The 20,700-nt window shown below is 38.9% G+C and overlaps 1 protein-coding gene across 1 annotated transcript in view; it reads left to right on the forward strand.

The window, feature by feature from the left end:
* CPS1 (carbamoyl-phosphate synthase 1) overlaps positions 1-20,700 on the forward strand; it is a 188,391-nt gene that overhangs the window by 39,103 nt on the left and 128,588 nt on the right. The window contains exons 7-12 of the mRNA XM_070737805.1: positions 455-544; positions 2,663-2,791; positions 5,550-5,656; positions 7,474-7,615; positions 9,295-9,372; positions 20,076-20,174. Coding sequence (XP_070593906.1) covers positions 455-544; positions 2,663-2,791; positions 5,550-5,656; positions 7,474-7,615; positions 9,295-9,372; positions 20,076-20,174 — 645 coding nt within the window. The remainder of the gene's footprint in view (positions 1-454; positions 545-2,662; positions 2,792-5,549; positions 5,657-7,473; positions 7,616-9,294; positions 9,373-20,075; positions 20,175-20,700) is intronic.

Below are 20,700 nucleotides of genomic sequence, written 5' to 3' on the forward strand. Positions count from 1 at the left end.
TCCCCATACAATGGGGCATCTTTCTTCAGGCTGAGAAAGCCTACATTCTTCCAATATTTGAATTAAGGCTTCATTGCTATGTAAGCTTCTCAATAGAAGAGAACCATAATATGTATTACATTGTAGAATATGAAGATTTTCATGAAGTACCGTACTAATTTTCAATAAAAACAAAAAGCCCAAATAAATTCAGGAGCAATTCAGGTACAGAAAAAAATCATCAAATGCTTCAAAATAATATTGATTCTATCCTAACCTGTTTATTTGTTCATCTGATTTATACAGCTATCCTTCTCACAAATGTGACTCTGGGTGGCATAAACAACCAGTCTAATCAATTAAACGACAATTAAAAAAGAGTTTGATTTAGTGTGAGTTATCTATACCTGATGCAAATCTCTAGTTAACAAATAAGCATACAATAATGTTTTTCTTTTTCCTAATATATATGAAGGAGGTCAGAATATATGGCAAAGGAAATCCAATCAAAATTGTAGCTGTGGATTGTGGATTGAAGCACAATGCTGTTCGTTTGCTTGTAAAGGTAAATCAACATGTTCCTTTAAAAAAAATTGACTCCTTTTCTATGTATCTGTGGTTTATTAGTTTGTTCAGGACTAACTGGAAAGCTCAGCGTGTTAATTTCTCAAAGGGCATCTTATTGAAGTTGCAGCTATCTGAAATACTGACTGACACATTAAATTCTTATTGGAGTTGCTTGAATGTGTGTGTATTTGTATGTACATATGGACACATGGACACATTAATGGGGAGGAAAAGGCTCTTTCTCAGGATGGACTACCATATTGAAAAAGCCAACAACTGCGACCACTCCAGAGATGTGATCCACTTATCTGAGGGGCTCATACTTATATATAATGTGTTTTCACTTACTTTTGTCGTGAAAACAACCTTGCAAGATTAATTTATTTTAAGGACTTCATTTTAAATACATTACCGCTAGACCTTCTTCAGTGACTGCCTTAGACAATGACTGTTCGCAGTTACAATGGTGATGAAGTAGTAGATCCTTGGAACAAACTTCCAGCAGACGTGGTTGGGAAATCCACAGTAACTGAATTTAAACATGCCTGGGATAAACATATATCCATTGCAAGATAAAATACAGGAAATAGTAAAAGGGCAGACTAGATGGACCATGAGGTCTTTTTCTGCCGTCAGTCTTCTATGAAACAAATATTTAGTTTCAAAATCAACTTTGATACCAAACCTTTTATTGATGACCTCTGCAGGCCTGCAAAGCAAAAGAAAACTGGAGTAAAATCATGTGCACAGTCACAGTTTTACTTAGGTACTGTTTGCCTAATCACTTGCTAGTCCCAATTGTGGTCACTAAATGAGAACAACCTTTATTTAAAAACAATTAAATATACATTAAACCCATATTAAATAAGAACTACCTCTTTGTATATAGTTATTGTAACCTCTACCTCTAGTATACAATTAATCAATAATTCTTTATGGAGAAATGCCCTAGTAGTGGGATACTATTTTTGGCTATCTCTGAAAGTGAATATTACATTCAGTTATTTATACTTCACTTTCAGAGACAACCATAGTGTTTAAGAATAGAAAAAACTTTCCTTTTTCCATTTGCTTGCATATAGCCCCACCAAATCTAACCTGGCTATATTGGAGTGGGTTTTCTCATATTCAGACTCACAAATGTATCCTATTAGCCAGTAATGGGCAGCCAAAATTTTTACTGCCACACTGTGGGTGTGGCTTATTTTGTGGGTGTGGCTTAATGGTAATGTGACTGGGTAAGAGTGGCTTGCTGACCATGTGACCAGGTGGGATTGGCTTGAATGATCATCATTGTTCAAGAGAACTGTTAAGTCCTCACCTTACAACCTTACCAGTATTGTTCACCTGGGTGACAACTTGCTTTGCGTTTCCCACGCTCCCCTTCCTAGGTCGCCCCCCCCGCCTCAGGCTAAATAGCTAGGCGAATGGGTGCTGCCAGAAGCATAAATGCTGCCAGTGCTTCTTCCACCCACGCCTTCTGCTTGCACCTCAGGCAGGAGGTGGCAGCGTGAAACTGGAGGGGGGCCAGTCAGAAGAGAGGGAACTCATCTGAGGCCACAAAGGAGGAAAGAGGAAAAAAGCAAGGAGTGCAGACGCAGCAGTAGCAACAGGGAAAAAAAACAAGAGCTGAGCCGAGACCAGTAATCCAGGAAGTGACAGTGGCTGATCAGCTCTAGCTGCGCATGCAGCTTCATTTCCACCGGTGGAACTGTGTTCCACCCCGTCCTGCCTGCTGCCCACCCCTGCTATTAGCTGCATTGCATATAATACAGAGCCAGGGTGGTACAGCAGGTAGAGTAATGTACTGCAGGCCACTGAAGCTGACTGTAGATCTGAAGGTCAGCGGTTCAAATCTCATCACCGGCTCGAGGTTGACTCAGCCTTCCATCCTTCCGAGGTGGGTAAAATGAGGACCCAAATTGTGGGGGGCAATAGGCTGGCTCTGTTAAAAAGTGCTATTGCTAACATGTTGTAAGCCACCCTGAGTCTAAGGAGAAGGGCGGCATAAAAATCGAATAAATAAATAAATAAATAAATAAATAAATAAATAAATAAATAAATCTAGTTAATTGCATAACAACCTTTGATGCTGTCCATCCTCTTTTGTTGTCAGAGAGGTGCTGAAGTTCATTTAGTGCCTTGGAATCACGATTTTACCTCACTGGACTATGATGGACTTTTCATTTCTGGTGGCCCTGGTGATCCAACCCAAGCACCAGAATTAATTGAAAATGTCAGGAAGGTAAAATGTATATATTGGAATAAATGTTTTTGTTACAATGCTGTTGACTTAGATTACCCTTGGTTTGTTTCCTTGTTTGCATTTCATTAAAATATTACCCTTGAAATAAAGTTGAAGAACATGATGGATTAGAATAAAGCACTATAAAAGGAGTCATGAAGGCAAGTCATTAGAGGCATCCAGAAAAAAAAAGATTTCAATTAAGGGAGAAGAAATCGACTGATACAAAATGGAAAATAGTTTAACTGAAAGAATTCAAGAATATTTATTTATTTATTTATTTATTTATTTATTTATTTATTTATTTATTTATTTATTTATTTATTTAGTTAGTTAGTTAGTTAGTTAGTTAGTTAGTTAGTTAGTCCAATACATAATACACATTGAAGAGAATAGATATGTAATAATATAAATAAAGAAAAGAATAGTAGAAAAGATATAAAAGTATAGGTGAACATATTTGAAAGGAAGAAAAGATAAATGAGATAAGGAGAGACAATTGGACAGGGGACGGAAGGCACACTGGTGCACTTATGCATGCCCCTTACTGACCTCTAAGGAACCTGGAGAGGTCAATCATGGATAGTCTAAGGGAAAAATGATGAGGCTTAGGGGTTGACACTACTGAGTCAGGTAATGAGTTCCACACTTCAACAACTCGGTTGCTGAAGTCATATTTTTTACAGTCAAGTTTGGAGCGGTTAATATTAAGTTTGAATCTGTTGCGCGCTCTTGTGTTGTTGCAATTGAAGCTGAAGTAGTCATTGACAGGTAGAACGTTGTGGGCAATACTTAGATCGTGTTTTAGGTGACGTAGTTCTAAGCTTTCTAGACCTAGGATTGATAGTCTGCTTTTGTAGGGTATTCTGTTTCAAGTGGAGGAGTGAAGGGCTCTTCTGGTGAAGTATCTTTGGACATTTTCAAGGGTGTTGATGTCCGAGATTTGGTATGGGTTCCAGACAGATGAACTGTATTCAAGGATGGGTCTGGCAAAAGTTTTGTAGGCTCTGGTGAGTAGTGTGAGATTGCCAGAGCAGAAGCTGCGTAGGATCAGGTTAACAACTCTAGAAGCCTTTTTGGCGATATTGTTGCAGTGGGCTTTGGCACTTAGATCATTTGATATTAGTATTCCAAGGTCTTTTAGTATCTGACAATAATATACACAAAACTTTCTCTCAAAATTGTGTGTTATTATAAAAAAAGGTTTTAGAAAGAAGATAGAAAGGAATATAACTGAGAATCAGTCTGTTTTGGATACAATTTAAAAATGGCAGCCTACATTAATGATATGGACAAAAATGTTACACGGTATTTAGAAATTAAACCAGCTGATGTTTTAATAGCTAAAAGTAACAAATAAGTTACAAGACTGACTTGGATGTGTGTAGAGTTAAACTCAGAAGAATGACTTGGACTTGGAAAGAATAAATTGGACTTACAAAGGAGATGTGTAATGAAAGAATTCCTGAGAAAAGATCCTAGAGCCCACTGCAACAACATTGCCAAAAAGGCTTTAAGAGTTGTTAACCTAATCCTTCACAGCTTCTTCTCTGGTAATTTTGAACTGCTAACAAGATCTTACAAAACATTTGTCAGACCAATCCTAGAATACAGCTCACCTGTATGGAACCCACATTGCATATCTGACATCAACACAATTGAGAGAGTCCGGAAATATTTCACAAGAAGAGTCCTTCACTCCTCACAGCAAAATGCCTTACTCCACCAGACTTGAAATTCTTGGTTTAGACAAATTACAACTCCTTTGTGTCCGTTCCGACTTAATTATAGTTCATAAAATCATATACCAAAATGTTCTACCTGTTAACGACTACTTCACCTTCAACCGCAACAACACATGAGCACGAAATCGATTTAAACTAAATGTCAACCGCTCCAAACTTGACTGCAAAAAATACGACTTCTGCAACAGAGTAATCAATGCCTGGAATGCACTACCTAATTCTGTGGTTTCTACTCCTAATCCCAAAACCTTTAGCCTTAGACTATCTACAATTGACCTCTTCCCCTTTCTAAGAGGTCTGTAAGGGGCATGCATAAGCGCACCACTGTGCCTACAGTCCCTGTCCTATTGTCTTCTTTTGTTACTTTTTATCATTACTTATCTAATGTTTTATTTGTACAAATTACCACTCTATAATTGTTTGACAAAATAAATAAATAATAAATTAATAAATAAATAAACCAGGAAATAAAATGCAAAACAATAGAAATGTACGTGAAAGCAGGGTGATTCAAATATGTAGCACTAATACGACAAAACAATGCAAGCTCTAATTTGAATGGTTAAATAGCATATTAATTGATACTGCACTATGATTGCTTATAATCTAACAATACGCATATGCATTTTTTATATGTCAAATTTTCAGACCCTACTTCAATAGTGGTGGGGAGCACAAGAACTAGCCCATTTCAAATTAGGATTGCTTGCTCTGCTGCTTTTACAGAACTCTGCATGGAAATTCATGAAACCAGTAGTCTTCTTTAAGGCAGATTTTCTGCATCTCTTTGAACTAAAAAAGGTGTCCTGGTGCAATTTCTCTTTCCATAGTTATTAAATAGGTACAAATTACTGTCAGAGAAGAAGCTGGCACTATCATTTTAAAAAGGGGATTGTTTAGAAAACAATTTAAAATACTGTCTATAACCAGAAAGAGGGGTGGGTTTTTTTTTGTTATCTCTGCAGGTGAAAGCTCATTTTTAGTCATTTTTGATAGCAGTCTTTTCTGTCTAGGTTCTTAAAAATGATCGCCAGGAACCTTTGCTTGGAACCAGTATGGGGAATCTCATTACTGGATTGGCAGCTGGGGCAATATCCTACAAAATGAAAATGGCAAACAGGTATGAGACATATGTATGCACAGATTCAGGAACCAAGAGGCAGGAGTGTTTTTAATGATCATCCAACACCAATCTTTTGGAGAGAAACTCAGTCAAAGTATTCCATATTTACTAAAAAGCAATTTATGTACCTTATGAGAATCATGCTTTTTGCTACTTATTGTACATTCAGTTTCTTCTAAAGTTGATGTCTGGTCTACGCTTGCTATTCTTTTATGTTACAGGGAGTCCTCAATTAACAATTGTAATTGGGAATATGAATTCCATTGCTAAATGAGGCAGTTGTAAGGCTTAATGTCACAGGATTGTGTTTCAATTGTAGTTGTTAGGTGAAACCAGTGAAGGGCTATCAAAAATTTTACTACCACACTGTGGAGGTGGCTTATGCAGGATGCCCTGCATTTTTCCTTCAACATATTTCAGTGTAAATTGGATGCTCAGGGGTGGAGCTCCATTTTCACTTACCCCATTGCATCCCCCCCCCCGTCCAGGCAGTAGCCCACCCTTGACATGTCCCATTTGCCAAAAAAAATTCCACAATCTCCAAAAAAATTGCCCCCAACAATCTGGGTCCTGATTTTACTCACCTCGGAAGGTTGGAAGGTTGGAAGGTTGAGTCAACCTTGAGCCTGTGGAGAGATTTGAACTGCTGAACTACAGGTAGTTAGCTGAAGTAGCCTGCAGTGCTAACCACTCTGCCATCCCCAGCTCTTCTACCATACAGTAACGTCTACCCTGTCCTATTTCCATTAGTGCAGTAGCCATCACAACAATTTCCCCCTTCACTGCTAAAAAGCAAATAATCATGTAATAGTCATCTAGTGAAGAAGTTGCTATAATTTCAGATTTCAGTTGGCCGTGGGAGATAAAAGTAACAGAGATTACAAAGACACTGAATGACCAGAGTATAAATTGGAGAAATAATTTTATTTTAGGTTTAACATTTTTCCTGCAGAGCAGTAGCAGTAGCAGTAGCAAACAATAGAATTTCTGGCCTTTAAATGTGATTAAATATAGTGTTCTGCTGCAGAAAAATGACCCTGCATATTTATTCTATTCTATTTCTCATTCAACTTACTGAAATGAAAATTCCTTTCAACAATTTATTTCGAAAGAAAACATGGAAAAGTTCTCAGATGTGAAATGTGGTGTTCTTGTTCTTTGGTTAACAAAGTCACTACAAGACTCATGTGCTCTCCTGTTTCTCAGCAAGCAGCCATTTCTATAGGGTTATGCAACCGGCTTGCCATTCTTGGAAGAGAAAAAGGAGCTTTTTAACAGGCTGCTGAATAGGAGAGCCAGTTTGGCCTAGTGGTTGCATCAAGTTAGAGGCTAGGCAATTATTAGTTCTACTCATCCTAGGCCCAAAGCCAGGGGGTGACTTTGGGCCAGTCACTCTCTCTCTCTCTCAGGCTTAGGAAGCAGATAAGGGCAAACCATTTTTGAAAATCTCACCAAAAAAACTTCAGGGGTTATCCAGATACTTAGCAGTTACCAGGATTCAACAATGATTGAAAAGGAACCCCCCCACACCCAAGTGTGAGAAACAGAAATGCTTCAGAATGATGGTATTGTGATTTATGTAATCTCATCTTCTTTTACTTCCTCCAATGAAATCATCCCAAAAACTCAAAAGAAAATTGAAAGAATTTCTCAAGCCACTTGAGAATAGGGTAATAAAACAGGCCCTTTGACAAAGGGAAATTGCAAAGCAAAGATTGGCACAGTAGCAGTTAACTGTGGTCATCTTCCCTTGCCTTTCATTCCCCACCTGTGATTTCCTTAACAAACCATTCCTTCTCTCCCTGATTCTTCAGAGGACAGAATCAGCCAGTTGTGAATCTGTTAAATGGACAAGCTTTCATTACTGCTCAGAATCATGGATATGCAATTGATGGCAACTCTCTCCCTTCAGGCTGGAAGCCTCTGTTTGTGAATGCAAATGATCAAACCAATGAGGTAAGGAACCGTTGGCCGCTTTAAGGCTGGCGGAGTTTGCGGTGGCGGCGGGAGCACTAAGGATGCCGGCGGCAGTGGACTGGGAGGGTCGTAGTAGGTGCCCCACAGTATCCCCTGGGATAAAAGGGGTGGAGCACTGCTTGCCTCCCCTTTCTGCTCGATGCCGCTGGCCTGGCTTGCAGGCACCTACCCGCCCTCCCTTTTCCACAGTGTGACTAGTGGTCGCCTACGGGGGCTGAATAGGAATTTTTGGCAGCCATAACACTATTAGATTTCGACTGTTTTTTCACCTACTCCACACTGGTAGCTGGGGAGGGGCCGGTTAGGGGGTGTCCAGCTCCTTATTCTATAGGGTTAGGTCAATTCGGCCAAATTTGGAACTTTTACTAGAGCTCATATCCCTTTGGTCATTGGGAGGTGGTAAGAGGCGGAAAATTGGAAGTAACAGCAACTGTGTGATTTCCTTTGGGCACCTTTTGGAAGGTGATGGGCCCTCCCAGCCAGGATTACAAGGCTGGGCCAGCCCGGATATGGAGGTGAGATGCCCTTGGGGCACATCTCATGCCCAAAGATGACAACTTGGGTGGGTGAGCCTCCCCACATACATGGGCGTGGCAGGGAGCAAGGAGGGGTGTCAAATTTAAGTTCAAGGCCAAGGAGACCCTCGCTTGTTCAGCAGGGGGCTTCGCCCTATAGTTGCTCATAAATGTTTTGAATGGTAGATCCACCCTCTTTTGTTTTACCTCTGCAGGTCCTGAGTTAAATTAATAAATGTGACCAATAAATCTCAGTTGTTTATCCTTGTGCTTACTCCGCGTCCACCACAAGACCCAAGTTTCTCTGGGTATCTGATGTCTGCTCATCAAAGAACAAGCTGGCATCAGTATCAATCCCATGAATTCTTCAAGATTCTTTGCCCACCTCTCTCTGAAATATTTATCTTTAGTGAATTACTGGAAAATTATACTGGAATTATATAGAGAATACAAGGCAATATTTTATAGGGACCAGTCAAAAATCCAAAACAGTATCTAGCCATATGATTTCCTATTCATCTGCATGTATGTTGGAAAGGGAAAGAGGAGAGAGGAGAAATGCTCCTGGGCAGGATGGCAATCCCTCTGTAGTTAGTAAAACTCTTCAGTTGAAATGGAGGCATTTTATAGAGCATGCTTGATGGAAACTGAAGTTGCAGCAAGGCATGGGAAAAGGAAGATGAAGTTATTTCTGTTTCTTTGAAAGTTATTCAAGGTGCAGCCTATTTGCAACTCAGAGGCCTTTTCTGAAAAGCAGCTGGTAGTATTTCTCTTAGTAAACCAGGGTTTATTTTTAGATTCTGGACTCAATATACATAGGCGATTCTCCTATAATAGAAGTAGGATTGGGTAATATTTCTAGTAGGGTTGTATGAATGACAGATTCAAAACCTATGCAAAACTCAATAAAACTTACAGATGCTGTGATGTTCATTTCACGGATGAATCTATTGTAAATGTTCACTAGATTTGCTCATCTGTTTCTTGGACCAGTCTGAAGATGTAATAAATTTCAATTCTCCCTCTAAACTGTATCAAACACTTAGCCTTGACTATAAGTAGGGTTTGCTAAGAAGAGCATTTTAAAATTATTTTTGTTTTCAGGAAGAAGACTAACATTATTACTTATTTTTAATCCTGCAGGGAATTATGCATGAAACCAAGCCAATTTTCACAGTGCAGTTCTATCCAGAAGGCAATCCAGGGCCAACTGACACTGAGGTATTTGATGGGGTAATTAGGAGAAAATAATAATAAAATGGTCAGAACCTTATGCTGAACCTTATGCTGCGACAGTGCCTCCCATCTGAAATCAGATGTTGCTTATTGTGTGCATTCAGCTTCGTTCATAATTAAGAGTGTGAGCCCAGTGTTGCGGCAATGTGAAGGGTACGGTCATGCTTGGTGCCTGAACAAAGCTGGTTCAAAATATTTTGCATAGCATCCTTATCTAACATCAGGATGTAAATCTATGCATATTTAAAAAATCAGGTAGCACCATTCTATTATTTCAGAATACTGGTGTAGAAACATTTCTGCTACATGGACTACTGCAATGCTCTCTACTTGGGGTTGCCCTTGAAGACCACTTTGACAATCCAACTTTTCCAAAGTAAAGCAGTGTAAGCAGTGATGGGCATACCTTGATATTTTATGAATCACAAAGGTTGCTATTTTGTTTCTGGGTGTGGTTCAAGCTGCTGGCTAATACCTATAAAGCATATGGTGTGGTTGTTTAAGAGACCACCTGTCTTCTATAGCATATGCCTGGTTGAATCGATCTGGTAGAGTTGGCATACTATGGGTTCCTTCGATTGAAAAATGTCATCTCTCAGCAGGCCCCGGAATCATGCCTTCTCTGTCCAATTAACAATAGCATTCGGATCTCGACATTCCATTTTTCTATACCACACATTCAAAAAAATTTATGTTTGCAATGTTTTGCTGCTGTTGTCTTATCATATACACAGTCTAATTAAGAGTCCATTTTTTCTGGTGCATGCATTTCATAGGCAATTCTTCAATAACAGTCACATGACCATAGTCATTTTTAAAAAGTGTATGCAGATTTATATAATTCCATATATGTGAGACATACTCATCTGAAATTAAAAACTTTTAAGATGATCAATCTTGTTTATATAATCTAAATGGCATTTCCAAATTCCCTTGGCTTTATCTAAATGCCTTAAATTGACAAAAATGGAGTTACTCACTGCCAGGTAGACCATCCTATCTACTTTTTCCCAAGCTCTTTGTTTTGTTCTGTCTCTGTGTGTGATAGATTATGACAAAATGAGGAATGATGCATTTTATCTTAAAAAAAAGGAACCAAGTCTAGATGTAAGAAGTGTGGAGAAAAAGTGTTCTAAAAGGTCTCCATCTTAATTAACCTACTTTAACTAAGGTTGGAAATGTACTCTGAATTTTTTTTCAAGTTTCTGTATTCAGCCCAGCCTAGCAGTAAAGATATTGTCCTGAAATCTGGTCATCTTTAGATTTGCAAGCTATATGCAATTTGGTACTGAATTTCTCTTTTTTTCTGGGTCTAAGAGAATTTCTTGAGACTTCAGGAGAATTTTCTACTTGGATTGCAAGAAGGATGACCATGAAGTATTAGTACCACTCTGTAAAACCCTAGTAAGACTACACCTGGAATATTACATCCAGTTTTGGTCACATTTCCAAAAAGAGCCTTTGGAAAAAATACAGAGAAGAACAACTGGGAAGCAACTTATGAAGAACACTTACAAGAACTGAATATGGCTAGAATAGACAAAAGAAGGACTAGGTATGACTTGTAGTAGTATTCCAGTGTTTGAGGGGCTGCCACAAAGAAGAGGGGGGCAATTTATTTTTCAAAACACCAAAAGGCAAGATGAGAAACAATGGATGGAAACTAATCACGGAGAGAAGCAATCTGGAATTGAGGAGAAACTTCCTAACAGTGAGGACAATTGACCAATGGAACAGCTTGCCTTCAGAAATTGTGGGTGCTTCATCACTAGAGATTTTTAAGAAAAAATCTCCAGTGATGAAGAGCATAGCCACTTGTCTCAAATTGTATAGGACATGAAGATTTCCAAGCTCCCTTTCAGATCTATTCTGATTGATTGATTGATTGATTGATTGATTGATTGAAGCAGAATTCTGGCCTTAACTTTCCCAGTCCTGTAGTAGGTTGGTCATTAACAAGCTAATTACATAATTATAAATGACCAGCTAAGACAGGCCTATAATAGGAAGCAGAGCAGTAGACATTGGAGGAAAGCCACCACCAGCAAGAATGGAAAGAATTGGGGTTGTTTTTACTACCTCAGGCAAACATACGCAGCAGCAAGAGACAAGAGTATTTCAAAAACATAGCACAAATACCAAAATGGAGAGGAATTTCAAAGGTTTGATCAAATGTCAGGTCAGGGGATTAATAGGAATATGGCAACAGCTATGAAGCAACCAATAGCTGGACCAGAAGAATTGTTTACAGCAACCAGCAGCTGTAAGAAAGGGTGTAAATTTTCTATATTGAGCCTGATCCCAGCACACAATGGAGAACTATGAATCCTCATATGAATAGTAGCTTATATGTTCTTCTCCCAGAACCTGATCTTTCTGCTCAGTACAGTCTACTGACTTCATATGTGATTCTACATTTCTCCCAAGGTTTGGATCATAGAAACATAGAAACATAGAAGTCTGACGGCAGAAAAAGACCTCATGGTCCATCTAGTCTGCCCTTATACTATTTTCTGTATTTTATCTTAGGATGGATATATGTTTATCCCAGGCATGTTTAAATTCAGTTACTGTGGATTTATCTACCATGTCTGCTGGAAGTTTGTTCCAAGGATCTACTACTCTTTCAGTAAAATAATATTTTCTCATGTTGCTTTTGATCTTTCCCCCAACTAACTTCAGCTTGTGTCCCCTTGTTCTTGTGTTCACTTTCCTATTAAAAACACTTCCCTCCTGAACCTTATTTAACCCTTTAATATATTTAAATGTTTCGATCATGTCCCCCCTTTTCTTTCTGTCCTCCAGACTATACAGATTGAGTTCATTAAGTCTTTCCTGATATGTTTTATGCTTAAGACCTTCCACCATTCTTGTAGCCTGTCTTTGGACCCGTTCAATTTTGTCAATATCTTTTTGTAGGTGAGGTCTCCAGAACTGAACACAGTATTCCAAATGTGGTCTCACCAGCATTCTATATAGCGGGATCATAATCTCCCTCTTCCTGCTTGTTATACCTCTAGCTATGCAGCCAAGCATCCTACTTGCTTTCCCTACCGCCTGACTGCACTGTTCACCCATTTTGAGACTGTCAGAAATCATTACCCCTAAATCCTTTTCTTTTGAAGTATTTGCTAACACAGAACTGCCAATACAATACTCAGACTGAGGATTCCTTTTCCCCAAGTGCATTATTTTACATTTGGAAACATTAAACTGCAGTTTCCATTGCTTTGACCATTTATCTAGTAAAGCTAAATCATTTACCATATTACAGACCCCTCCAGGAATATCAACCCTATTGCACACTTTAGAGTCATCGGCAAATAGGCAAACTTTCCCTACCAAACCTTCCCCTATGTCACTCACAAACATATTAAAAAGAATAGGACCCAGAACAGACCCTTGTGGCACACCGCTTGTAACCTAACTCTGCTCAGAATACTCGCCATTAGCAATAACTCTCTGATGTCTATGCTTCAGCCAGCTGCAAATCCATTGAACTATCCAGGGATTAAGTCCAATCTTCACTAATTTATCTATCAGCTCTTTATGTGGAACCATATCAAAGGCTTTGCTGAAGTCCAGGTAGGCAATATCCACGGCACCACCTTCATCCAACACCTTTGTGACATAGTCAAAGAAATCAATGAGATTAGTCTGACATGATTTGCCTACAGTAAAGCCATGCTGATTTGGGTCCAATAAGTTATTGTTTTTTAGGTGCTGATTTATCCTCTTTTTGAGTAGAGTCTCCATCATTTTAACTACAACTGATGTCAAGCTAACTGGCCTGTAGTTACCAGCTTCTTCTCTACTGCCCTTCTTGTGAATAGGCACAACACTGGCCATTCTCCAATCCTCAGGAACTTCTCCTGTTAACAAGGATTGGTTAAACAAATCAGTCAGGGGGGTAGTAATGACAGATCTGAGTTCTTTAAGAACTCTGGGGTGGATGCCATCTGGACCCATTGCCTTATTTATCTTTAATCGTTCAAGTTCTTCTAAGACATCGGCTTCTAAGATCACTGGAGCTGAATCCGTACAGCTGGAAGCAATGCTATATCCCTCTATAGTATTATTTTGTACGGTGTCTTTTGAGAAAACTGAACAGAAGTAGCTATTGAAATGGTCAGCGATCTCTTTATTCCCATTAATGCATGTATTATTCCCGGTACTAAGTTTCGTGATGCTGCAGTTTTTCTTCTTCTTATCACTATTATATCTGAAGAAGGTTTTATCCCCCTTCTTTACAGATTTGGCAATTTCTTCCTCTTTTGAGGCTTTAGCAGCATATATTATCTGTTTCGCCTCCTTCTGTCTCATTTTATACACCTCCCTATCAGCTATACTTCCAGACTCTTTATACCTCCTATAGGCAGCCTTTTTTTCATTGACTATAGCCCTTACATCATTGCTAAACCATAGCGGTTTCTTCTTCCTTTTACCTTTAGTTATTTGTCTTACATACAGTCCAGTGGCTTTTAAGATGGCCTTTTTTAATACAGTCCACTGGGTGCTCGCTCCTGCCATTTTATCCCTCCCCTTTAATTCATTTTCTAAATATTCCCCCATTGCATTAAAATTTGTTTTTCTGAAATCCAATACTTTGGTTGCATTATAGGATTGCTCACAATTAGTTTTTACATCAAACCACAAACATAGATGGTCACTGCATCCTAAATTTTCTCCCACCTTGACATCTGAAACCCAATTCCCATTCGTAAAAACTAAATCTAGAATATTCTCCCCTCTAATTGGTGTCTTAACCAGCTCTGCCAGAGCTGCTCCTGTAAAGGCCTCTACTATATTCTTACTTTTGCATGTAAGGGCACTGGGGATATTCCAGTCAACATCAGGCATGTTGAAATCACCCATAACCACAATATCTCCCTTTACTGCCATTTGGGTAATTTCATCCACCATCTTGTTGTCATATTCCTCGGATTGCCCTGGAGGCCTATAGATCACCCCAATTCTAATGACAGAACCTTCTTTATTTTGCATGCAAATCCAGAGAGTCTCTAGATCTTGACATGTATTGTGAATTAGTGTTGTTTTTAGACTTTCTTTAATATAAATGGCTACTCCACCTCCCCTTCTCTCTATTCTATCCTTCCTATACAGTGTATATCCTGGTATGGATATTTCCCATTCATTAGAATCCTTAAACCATGTCTCAGTTATGGCAACCAGGTCCAAATTATCTCTATATATTATGGCCATTAATTCACAGAGCTTGTTGCTCAAGCTTCGAGCATTCGTGCACATTACCCGAAGAACATTATTTTCATTATTAGTTTGCCCCTTATCATCAACAACTACATCTATTTCATTTGCAGCTCCCTTTTCATAAGCTTCCAAAAACTGCTTTATCCTCATTGGTCAGGGACAGAAATCACCCACATCAGTTACATCTCTGTCCCCTTTACCTAGTTTAAATGCCTGTCCAAAAAAGTTCTGAATTCCTCACCGAGCACCTGGGTACCTCTGTGTGATGGATGCAAACCATCCCTCTTAAACAACTCCCTATTAGACCACCTACTGACATCATGACTTACATAGCCAAAACCTTCAGCATTACACCACTGCCTTAACCACACATTAAACTCTCTGATACACATTGTTTTATCCTCTTGGCCACAAACCGGTAACACCTCTGAGAAAGTCACTGAATCAGTTATTTTACCCAGCTCCACACTTAGACATTGAAAATCTCTTTTTACTACATTAACATTTCTCTGGGACAAATCATTTGTGCCAAGATGCACCACCACATCAACGTTATTACCTTTACTCACAGCCTCAACAATGTTTGTAATCCGCCTCCTGTCCCTGCTGGCAGTGGCCCCTGGGAGACACCTCAGCACCTTCACCACATCCTTGCTCTGTCCCAAATCAACACCTCTAACAGTCGAATCACCCACAAGATCCAGACCAGAGTCTGGTTACTTGACCTGGCAAGGCAGGAATTGGTTTCATACTATCAGGGCTACTAAAGTTCATACCTCCTGAGGAATGTGCCTCCTTCTCATACCCAGCTGTGTCTAAAAAAGTATTTTAAGCCAGAGCCAAGAAAGAAGTGGAGACTTTACTGATTCTCATTTTTCAAAGTCATTAGCTTTATTTTACAATCTTCTCTTATTTCAATCCTTATTTTTCTTTATAGAACTTTGCATAATTATTTAAGTTTGGGAGCCCAACCCTATTGGGGGTTTGGGCATTCTGTGTGTTTAGAATAGAATAACAAAGTTGGAAGGGGCCTTGGAGGTCTTCTAGTCCAATCCCTTGCTTAGACAGGAAATTCTATACCATTTCAGTTATCCAACATCTTTTTAAAAACTTCCAGTGTCGGAGCATTCACAACATCTGGAGGCAAATTGTTCCACTGATTAATTGCTCTAACTTTCAGGAAATTTCTCCTTAGTTCTAAGTGGCTTCTCTCCCATTGCTTCTTGTCCTACCCTCAGGTGCTTTGAGCATAGCTTGACTCCCTCTTCTTTGTGGCAGTCCCTGAGACATTGGAACACTGCTATCATGTTTTCCCTAATCCTTCTTTTCATTAAACTAGACATAACCAGTTCTTGCAACTGTTCTTCAAATGTTTTAGCCTTAGGTCCCCTAATCTTCTTCGTTCCTCTTCTCTGCACTCTTTCTAGATTCTTTACATCATGGTGACCAAAACTGAATGCAGTATTCCAAGGGTTGCCTTACAAAGGCATTATAAAGTGGTATTAACACTTCACGTGATCTTAATTCTATCCCTGTGTTTATGCAGACTAGAACTGAGTGCACATGTAAACAATACCAAGAGCAAGAATATGATCTGAGCAACTATTTCAAAGTGCTATAGTGGACCTATCACATTGCATCATATTAACTACAAAGGATTGGGTGGAACATGTGGCCTACTCCTGTTCTGATTAGAGGTGGGACATTTTTATTTTCTACATCAAGGCCCAGGAAAAAGTAGGTCACTTCAGCAGTTGGACTCAAGACAGCTTTGCAAAGAAGTTCAATTTGCCATTGTGCACAATCCTACAGTTTATACGGCCGCTGCTGATGACTATGCCCTGAATGCTGGATCAGAGCAGGAAATGCAAGCCAGTGTGGACACATTTGTAGCAGCGAGACAACTTTGGTCTCCTTATCAGCTAGCTCCAAAAGCCAAATACCAAGAGCCCACCATCACAGTGAAGGTACAAAAGCTGCAAACAGTGGACCAATTTACATACATTTGACAGCACTCTCTCCCATGCAGTGACAATGACCAAGGCAAGCTCTGCATTTGGCAGGCTACTAGCCAACATGTGGGACTGTCATGGAATATACTTTGTTGCAAAGCTCAAAGTCTACCGAGCATTAATACTAACTACCTGATATATGCCAGTGAGACTTGGACTGTATACAGGAGACATGCTAGGCAATTGAACCACTTCCACATGACCTGCCTCCATAGAATTCTGAGGATCTGGTGGCAGGATAAGGTGGCAGACAGAGAAGTCCTCTCCAGAGCAGGCCTGCCATCAGTTCACACCCTGATGATGAAAGCCGAGAGACCCTGGGCAGGCCATGTTGCTAGGATGCCAGACCATCGCATCCCTAATCAGCTATTCTATGGTGAGCTGTCTAAAGGAAAGCAATCACACATGGGACAAAGGAAGCAATACAAAGACATGTTGAAAGCCTCCTTCAAGTTCCTCCATATTGACACCACCTCCTGGGAAGCCCTGGCACAAGATCGACCAACATGGAACATGCTGATCCAACAAGGCTGCCAGACATCTGAGGACAAAGAACATTCATAGCAGAAGAGAAGCAAGCACTCCGCAAAGCCAGAGCTGCAAATGCTGTGACAATGGTGCCCAAACATGTCTCCCCAACATGTGGCAGAACATTTCGTGCCCTTATAGGCCTTACCAGACACATGTGGACACATTGTGGGCAGCCCACCTTAGATATCAAGGTCCTCTTTGAACACAATGGACGAACATCATACTTATACCTATTATCTTGTATATGTTTGACAAACAAAATAAATAAAATAAATAATCACAGTTTACAAGACTAAAATCAATGATTAAATTCTATAGTTCAATGTGTGGAAGTAGAATGGGGGTCCCAATTATTGATCTTTGTGAAAGAAATGTGGTATATTTCTTACTATATTTCTTTCTCCTTGAAAAGACCTATTACTTTTCAAATGCATTTTGAATAACTTTTCTTTATTGAAGTTGTAGAATTATGCAAATGAATTCACCTGCACATTTTCTTGTTCTCATATTTGAAAATGAAGCTTAATCCCCTGCCTATGATTTGTCCTGGTAATCCCACGAGCAATATGTTGAGTAATTTGGTGAGTGTAATAAGAAAACAGCTTCAGAATGTACAAGAAAGGTAAAAAATGGACCTAATAGTATTCACTGGAGTTATTGTATTCAAAAGACATTTTAGAAAAAATTGCATTTTAATTGCTTACTGGCTTTCTCACTTTACTGAAAAAAAGATTGACATTTATCAAAGACAAGGAATAAATGTGTTCAATGGAACAGAAAAAAACCTTTATAAATGTTGAGCTAATCCTCTAGTCTGAATTTGGGAATCTCTTTTAGACTGAAACTTTATATGATACTAGTAAAAGAGAAACATTAGTATAGGGGACGGAAGGCACTCTGGTGAACTTATGCACCAGATTTCTCTTCATCCATCACTCTTCTCTGCAACCCTCAAACTCAACTGTTTCCTCCACATTTAGAAATGCGAATTAGACATACTTTCTATCTATGGTAACAGTCTCTGTGATTGTTACTAAACTAAGAAGAACAGGCAAGTGGGAGTAAAGAACTGAACAAGGAAGCAGACCTGGAAAATTTGTGAAGCATTTCTGACTACCTTGACATCTAGATAGAAGAAAAGAAGTGAGAAAGTTATCTCCTGAAACAAAGATCTTGAATTCTTAAGGCTAACTGAAGCCACCTGCCTAGGAAGACCTATGGAAAATTAGTTCCTAAAACAAAACGGAATGGAAACGGAGGAATGACAAATACAAGGAGAAGAAAACCTACCTTCAAAACAAAATATATAGACCCAATCACCACTTTTTGCAAGATGCTCAAGAAAAGGAACTCAGTGAACTAAAATACTATTCACTGAAAGAGATTCTGGCAGATGCATTCACTAAGCCTTTACTCTAAGATTGGTATGACATCCCTCAATAAATTATGAGAATTGTGATTGGTGTATGAGTCAGTGAAATCCAGGGATACCAAATTTTCAGGGCACTTTATGATTTTTCTGGACACAGGTAGGACATAGTTAGCTAGGTTCCACACTTTATCTATCCCTGTAATATGTATCTTTTAAAATTAACATTATTTCTATCATAAAGCACGGTTTACTAATTCTTGATCAGATACTATTTTCATCCTCAAGAAACTCACTACACGGAGGACTTTAACCTGTGAGAATGAAGTGAATAAATAATGCAGTAAATTGAAGCCTGGGAAATATAACTAGGGAAATTTTTTGCAAGATTTGTAATGGACAACCACATTTCTTATTCAGTTTAAATTTCTGAAGCATATTGTTATTATACCTTTGCAATAAACAAATAAATTAGAAATGGGTAGATTTGGTTCATGATATGAGCAAGCTGATGTTATTGGCCAATAAAATCCCACACAATTGAAATCCACATATATATGAGAGACTATTGTAAATCAGCAGCTGAAGGTCCTAGATGGCACTTAGATTTTAATGGAGATTATATGAGAATGTATATTAAATTTCTTAGGCCCTTGGTTGTTTAATTTGCTTGGGATACAATGCAAAGAATTTATCTATTAATTAAGTTAACTATTAATTAAAGTAATTAGGTTCACAGCCTAATTATCAAGAGAATGCTCATGTTACTAAATAGCAAATTCTGGGGGGATAATTTTGCTGGCTTGTTAGGTTATTTTAGTAAAGACATAACATAATTTATGTGATACACTTTTTTATGTATATTCATTTGTGAAAAACAATATATCATCTGACTTTTTGTCTAACTGTTTGCTTTGATATCCCAAACTGGTCCCAAACTGACCAAAACTCAGGAAGCTTCTTGGATGAGAAGCAAAATGTCTTCAGGGAAAAACAAAATAAGTCCCGTTGCCTTTTGAAAAAAGCAACTTTGGGGCAACCATGTCCTGGATGATTGAGAAACTCCATAGTGTCCAGTGGTTCTCAACCTTTCTAATGCTGTGACCCCTTAATACAATTCCTCATGCTGTGGTGACCCCCAACCATAAGTCTAGTGCCAATTCTCCCAAAAGAGCTTTAAGCTGATTGACAGGAAGGTCAGAGGGACACCCCACTGTAAATGCCTGATTGGTCAGATTATAAAAATATGTTCTAAGGTGCCAGAATAGAAGCTTTAGTTCCTAACACCATGGGAAATTTGTCTTTTCCCATGGTCTTAGGCGACCCCCATAGCCATTTGTTTGCTTTTATGTTAAAATACTTGGGAAAAAATGGTAGGATAAGTAATCTGAAGTAAGATGGTGTACGTGGAAGTAGATAATTGACAAATAATAAAGATTAAATGTAATAGACTGAAACTGCCTCCTGAATGACTTATGTGGGTTTTTTCCTTAAATAATCAATATAGTTCTTTTGAGATGGCTATGCTTCATTGTTTATTTTTCTAGTTCATATTTGATTCATTTATCTCGCTCATCAAGAAGGGAAAAGGTATAAGCATTCCTTCAGTGCTGCCCAAAACCACAGGTGCAACTTCAAGAGTTGAGGTCTGTATGTTATTGTGCTTTATTTTATCTTTATCCGAAATATTAGCCATATTGATTGCTGTTATTGTATGAACTAGATAGAAAAATTACTAGAAATCTGCATAGCCAAAATTCTTTGCTAAAGTTGTCTTGATTTTGTTACACATGAAATTTACATTAACACTAGTTTTGCTCCAAATGATTATTAATATGATGTCTCTTTTGGTACTTCATCTCCTGGAGCTCCTCAGTAAACCAGGAAGCTTTCCTGGATCCACTGCCATGGAGAGGTCACAAAGGCACAATCCAACCCATTCCCTAGATGCCATCTTATTCCAGGCAAACTAGGGATTCAGACGGATTGTGGACAAGGGAGTCAGGTATCTCCCAGAGTTCCTTCTTGAGCCCTTCAGGGACCATTAGGTGTCTGGAGTAAAACCACTTAAGTGGCTCCAACTCCCTGTAGGGGTGGTGGTGGTGTTTGCCCTAAAGTCTAATCTCAGCAGGAAATGATCTGACCATGACAGGGGAGAAAGGTCTATACCCC

The sequence above is a fragment of the Erythrolamprus reginae genome, chromosome 1 (assembly GCF_031021105.1).
Source record: "Erythrolamprus reginae isolate rEryReg1 chromosome 1, rEryReg1.hap1, whole genome shotgun sequence".
Classification (NCBI taxonomy): domain Eukaryota; kingdom Metazoa; phylum Chordata; class Lepidosauria; order Squamata; family Dipsadidae; genus Erythrolamprus; species Erythrolamprus reginae.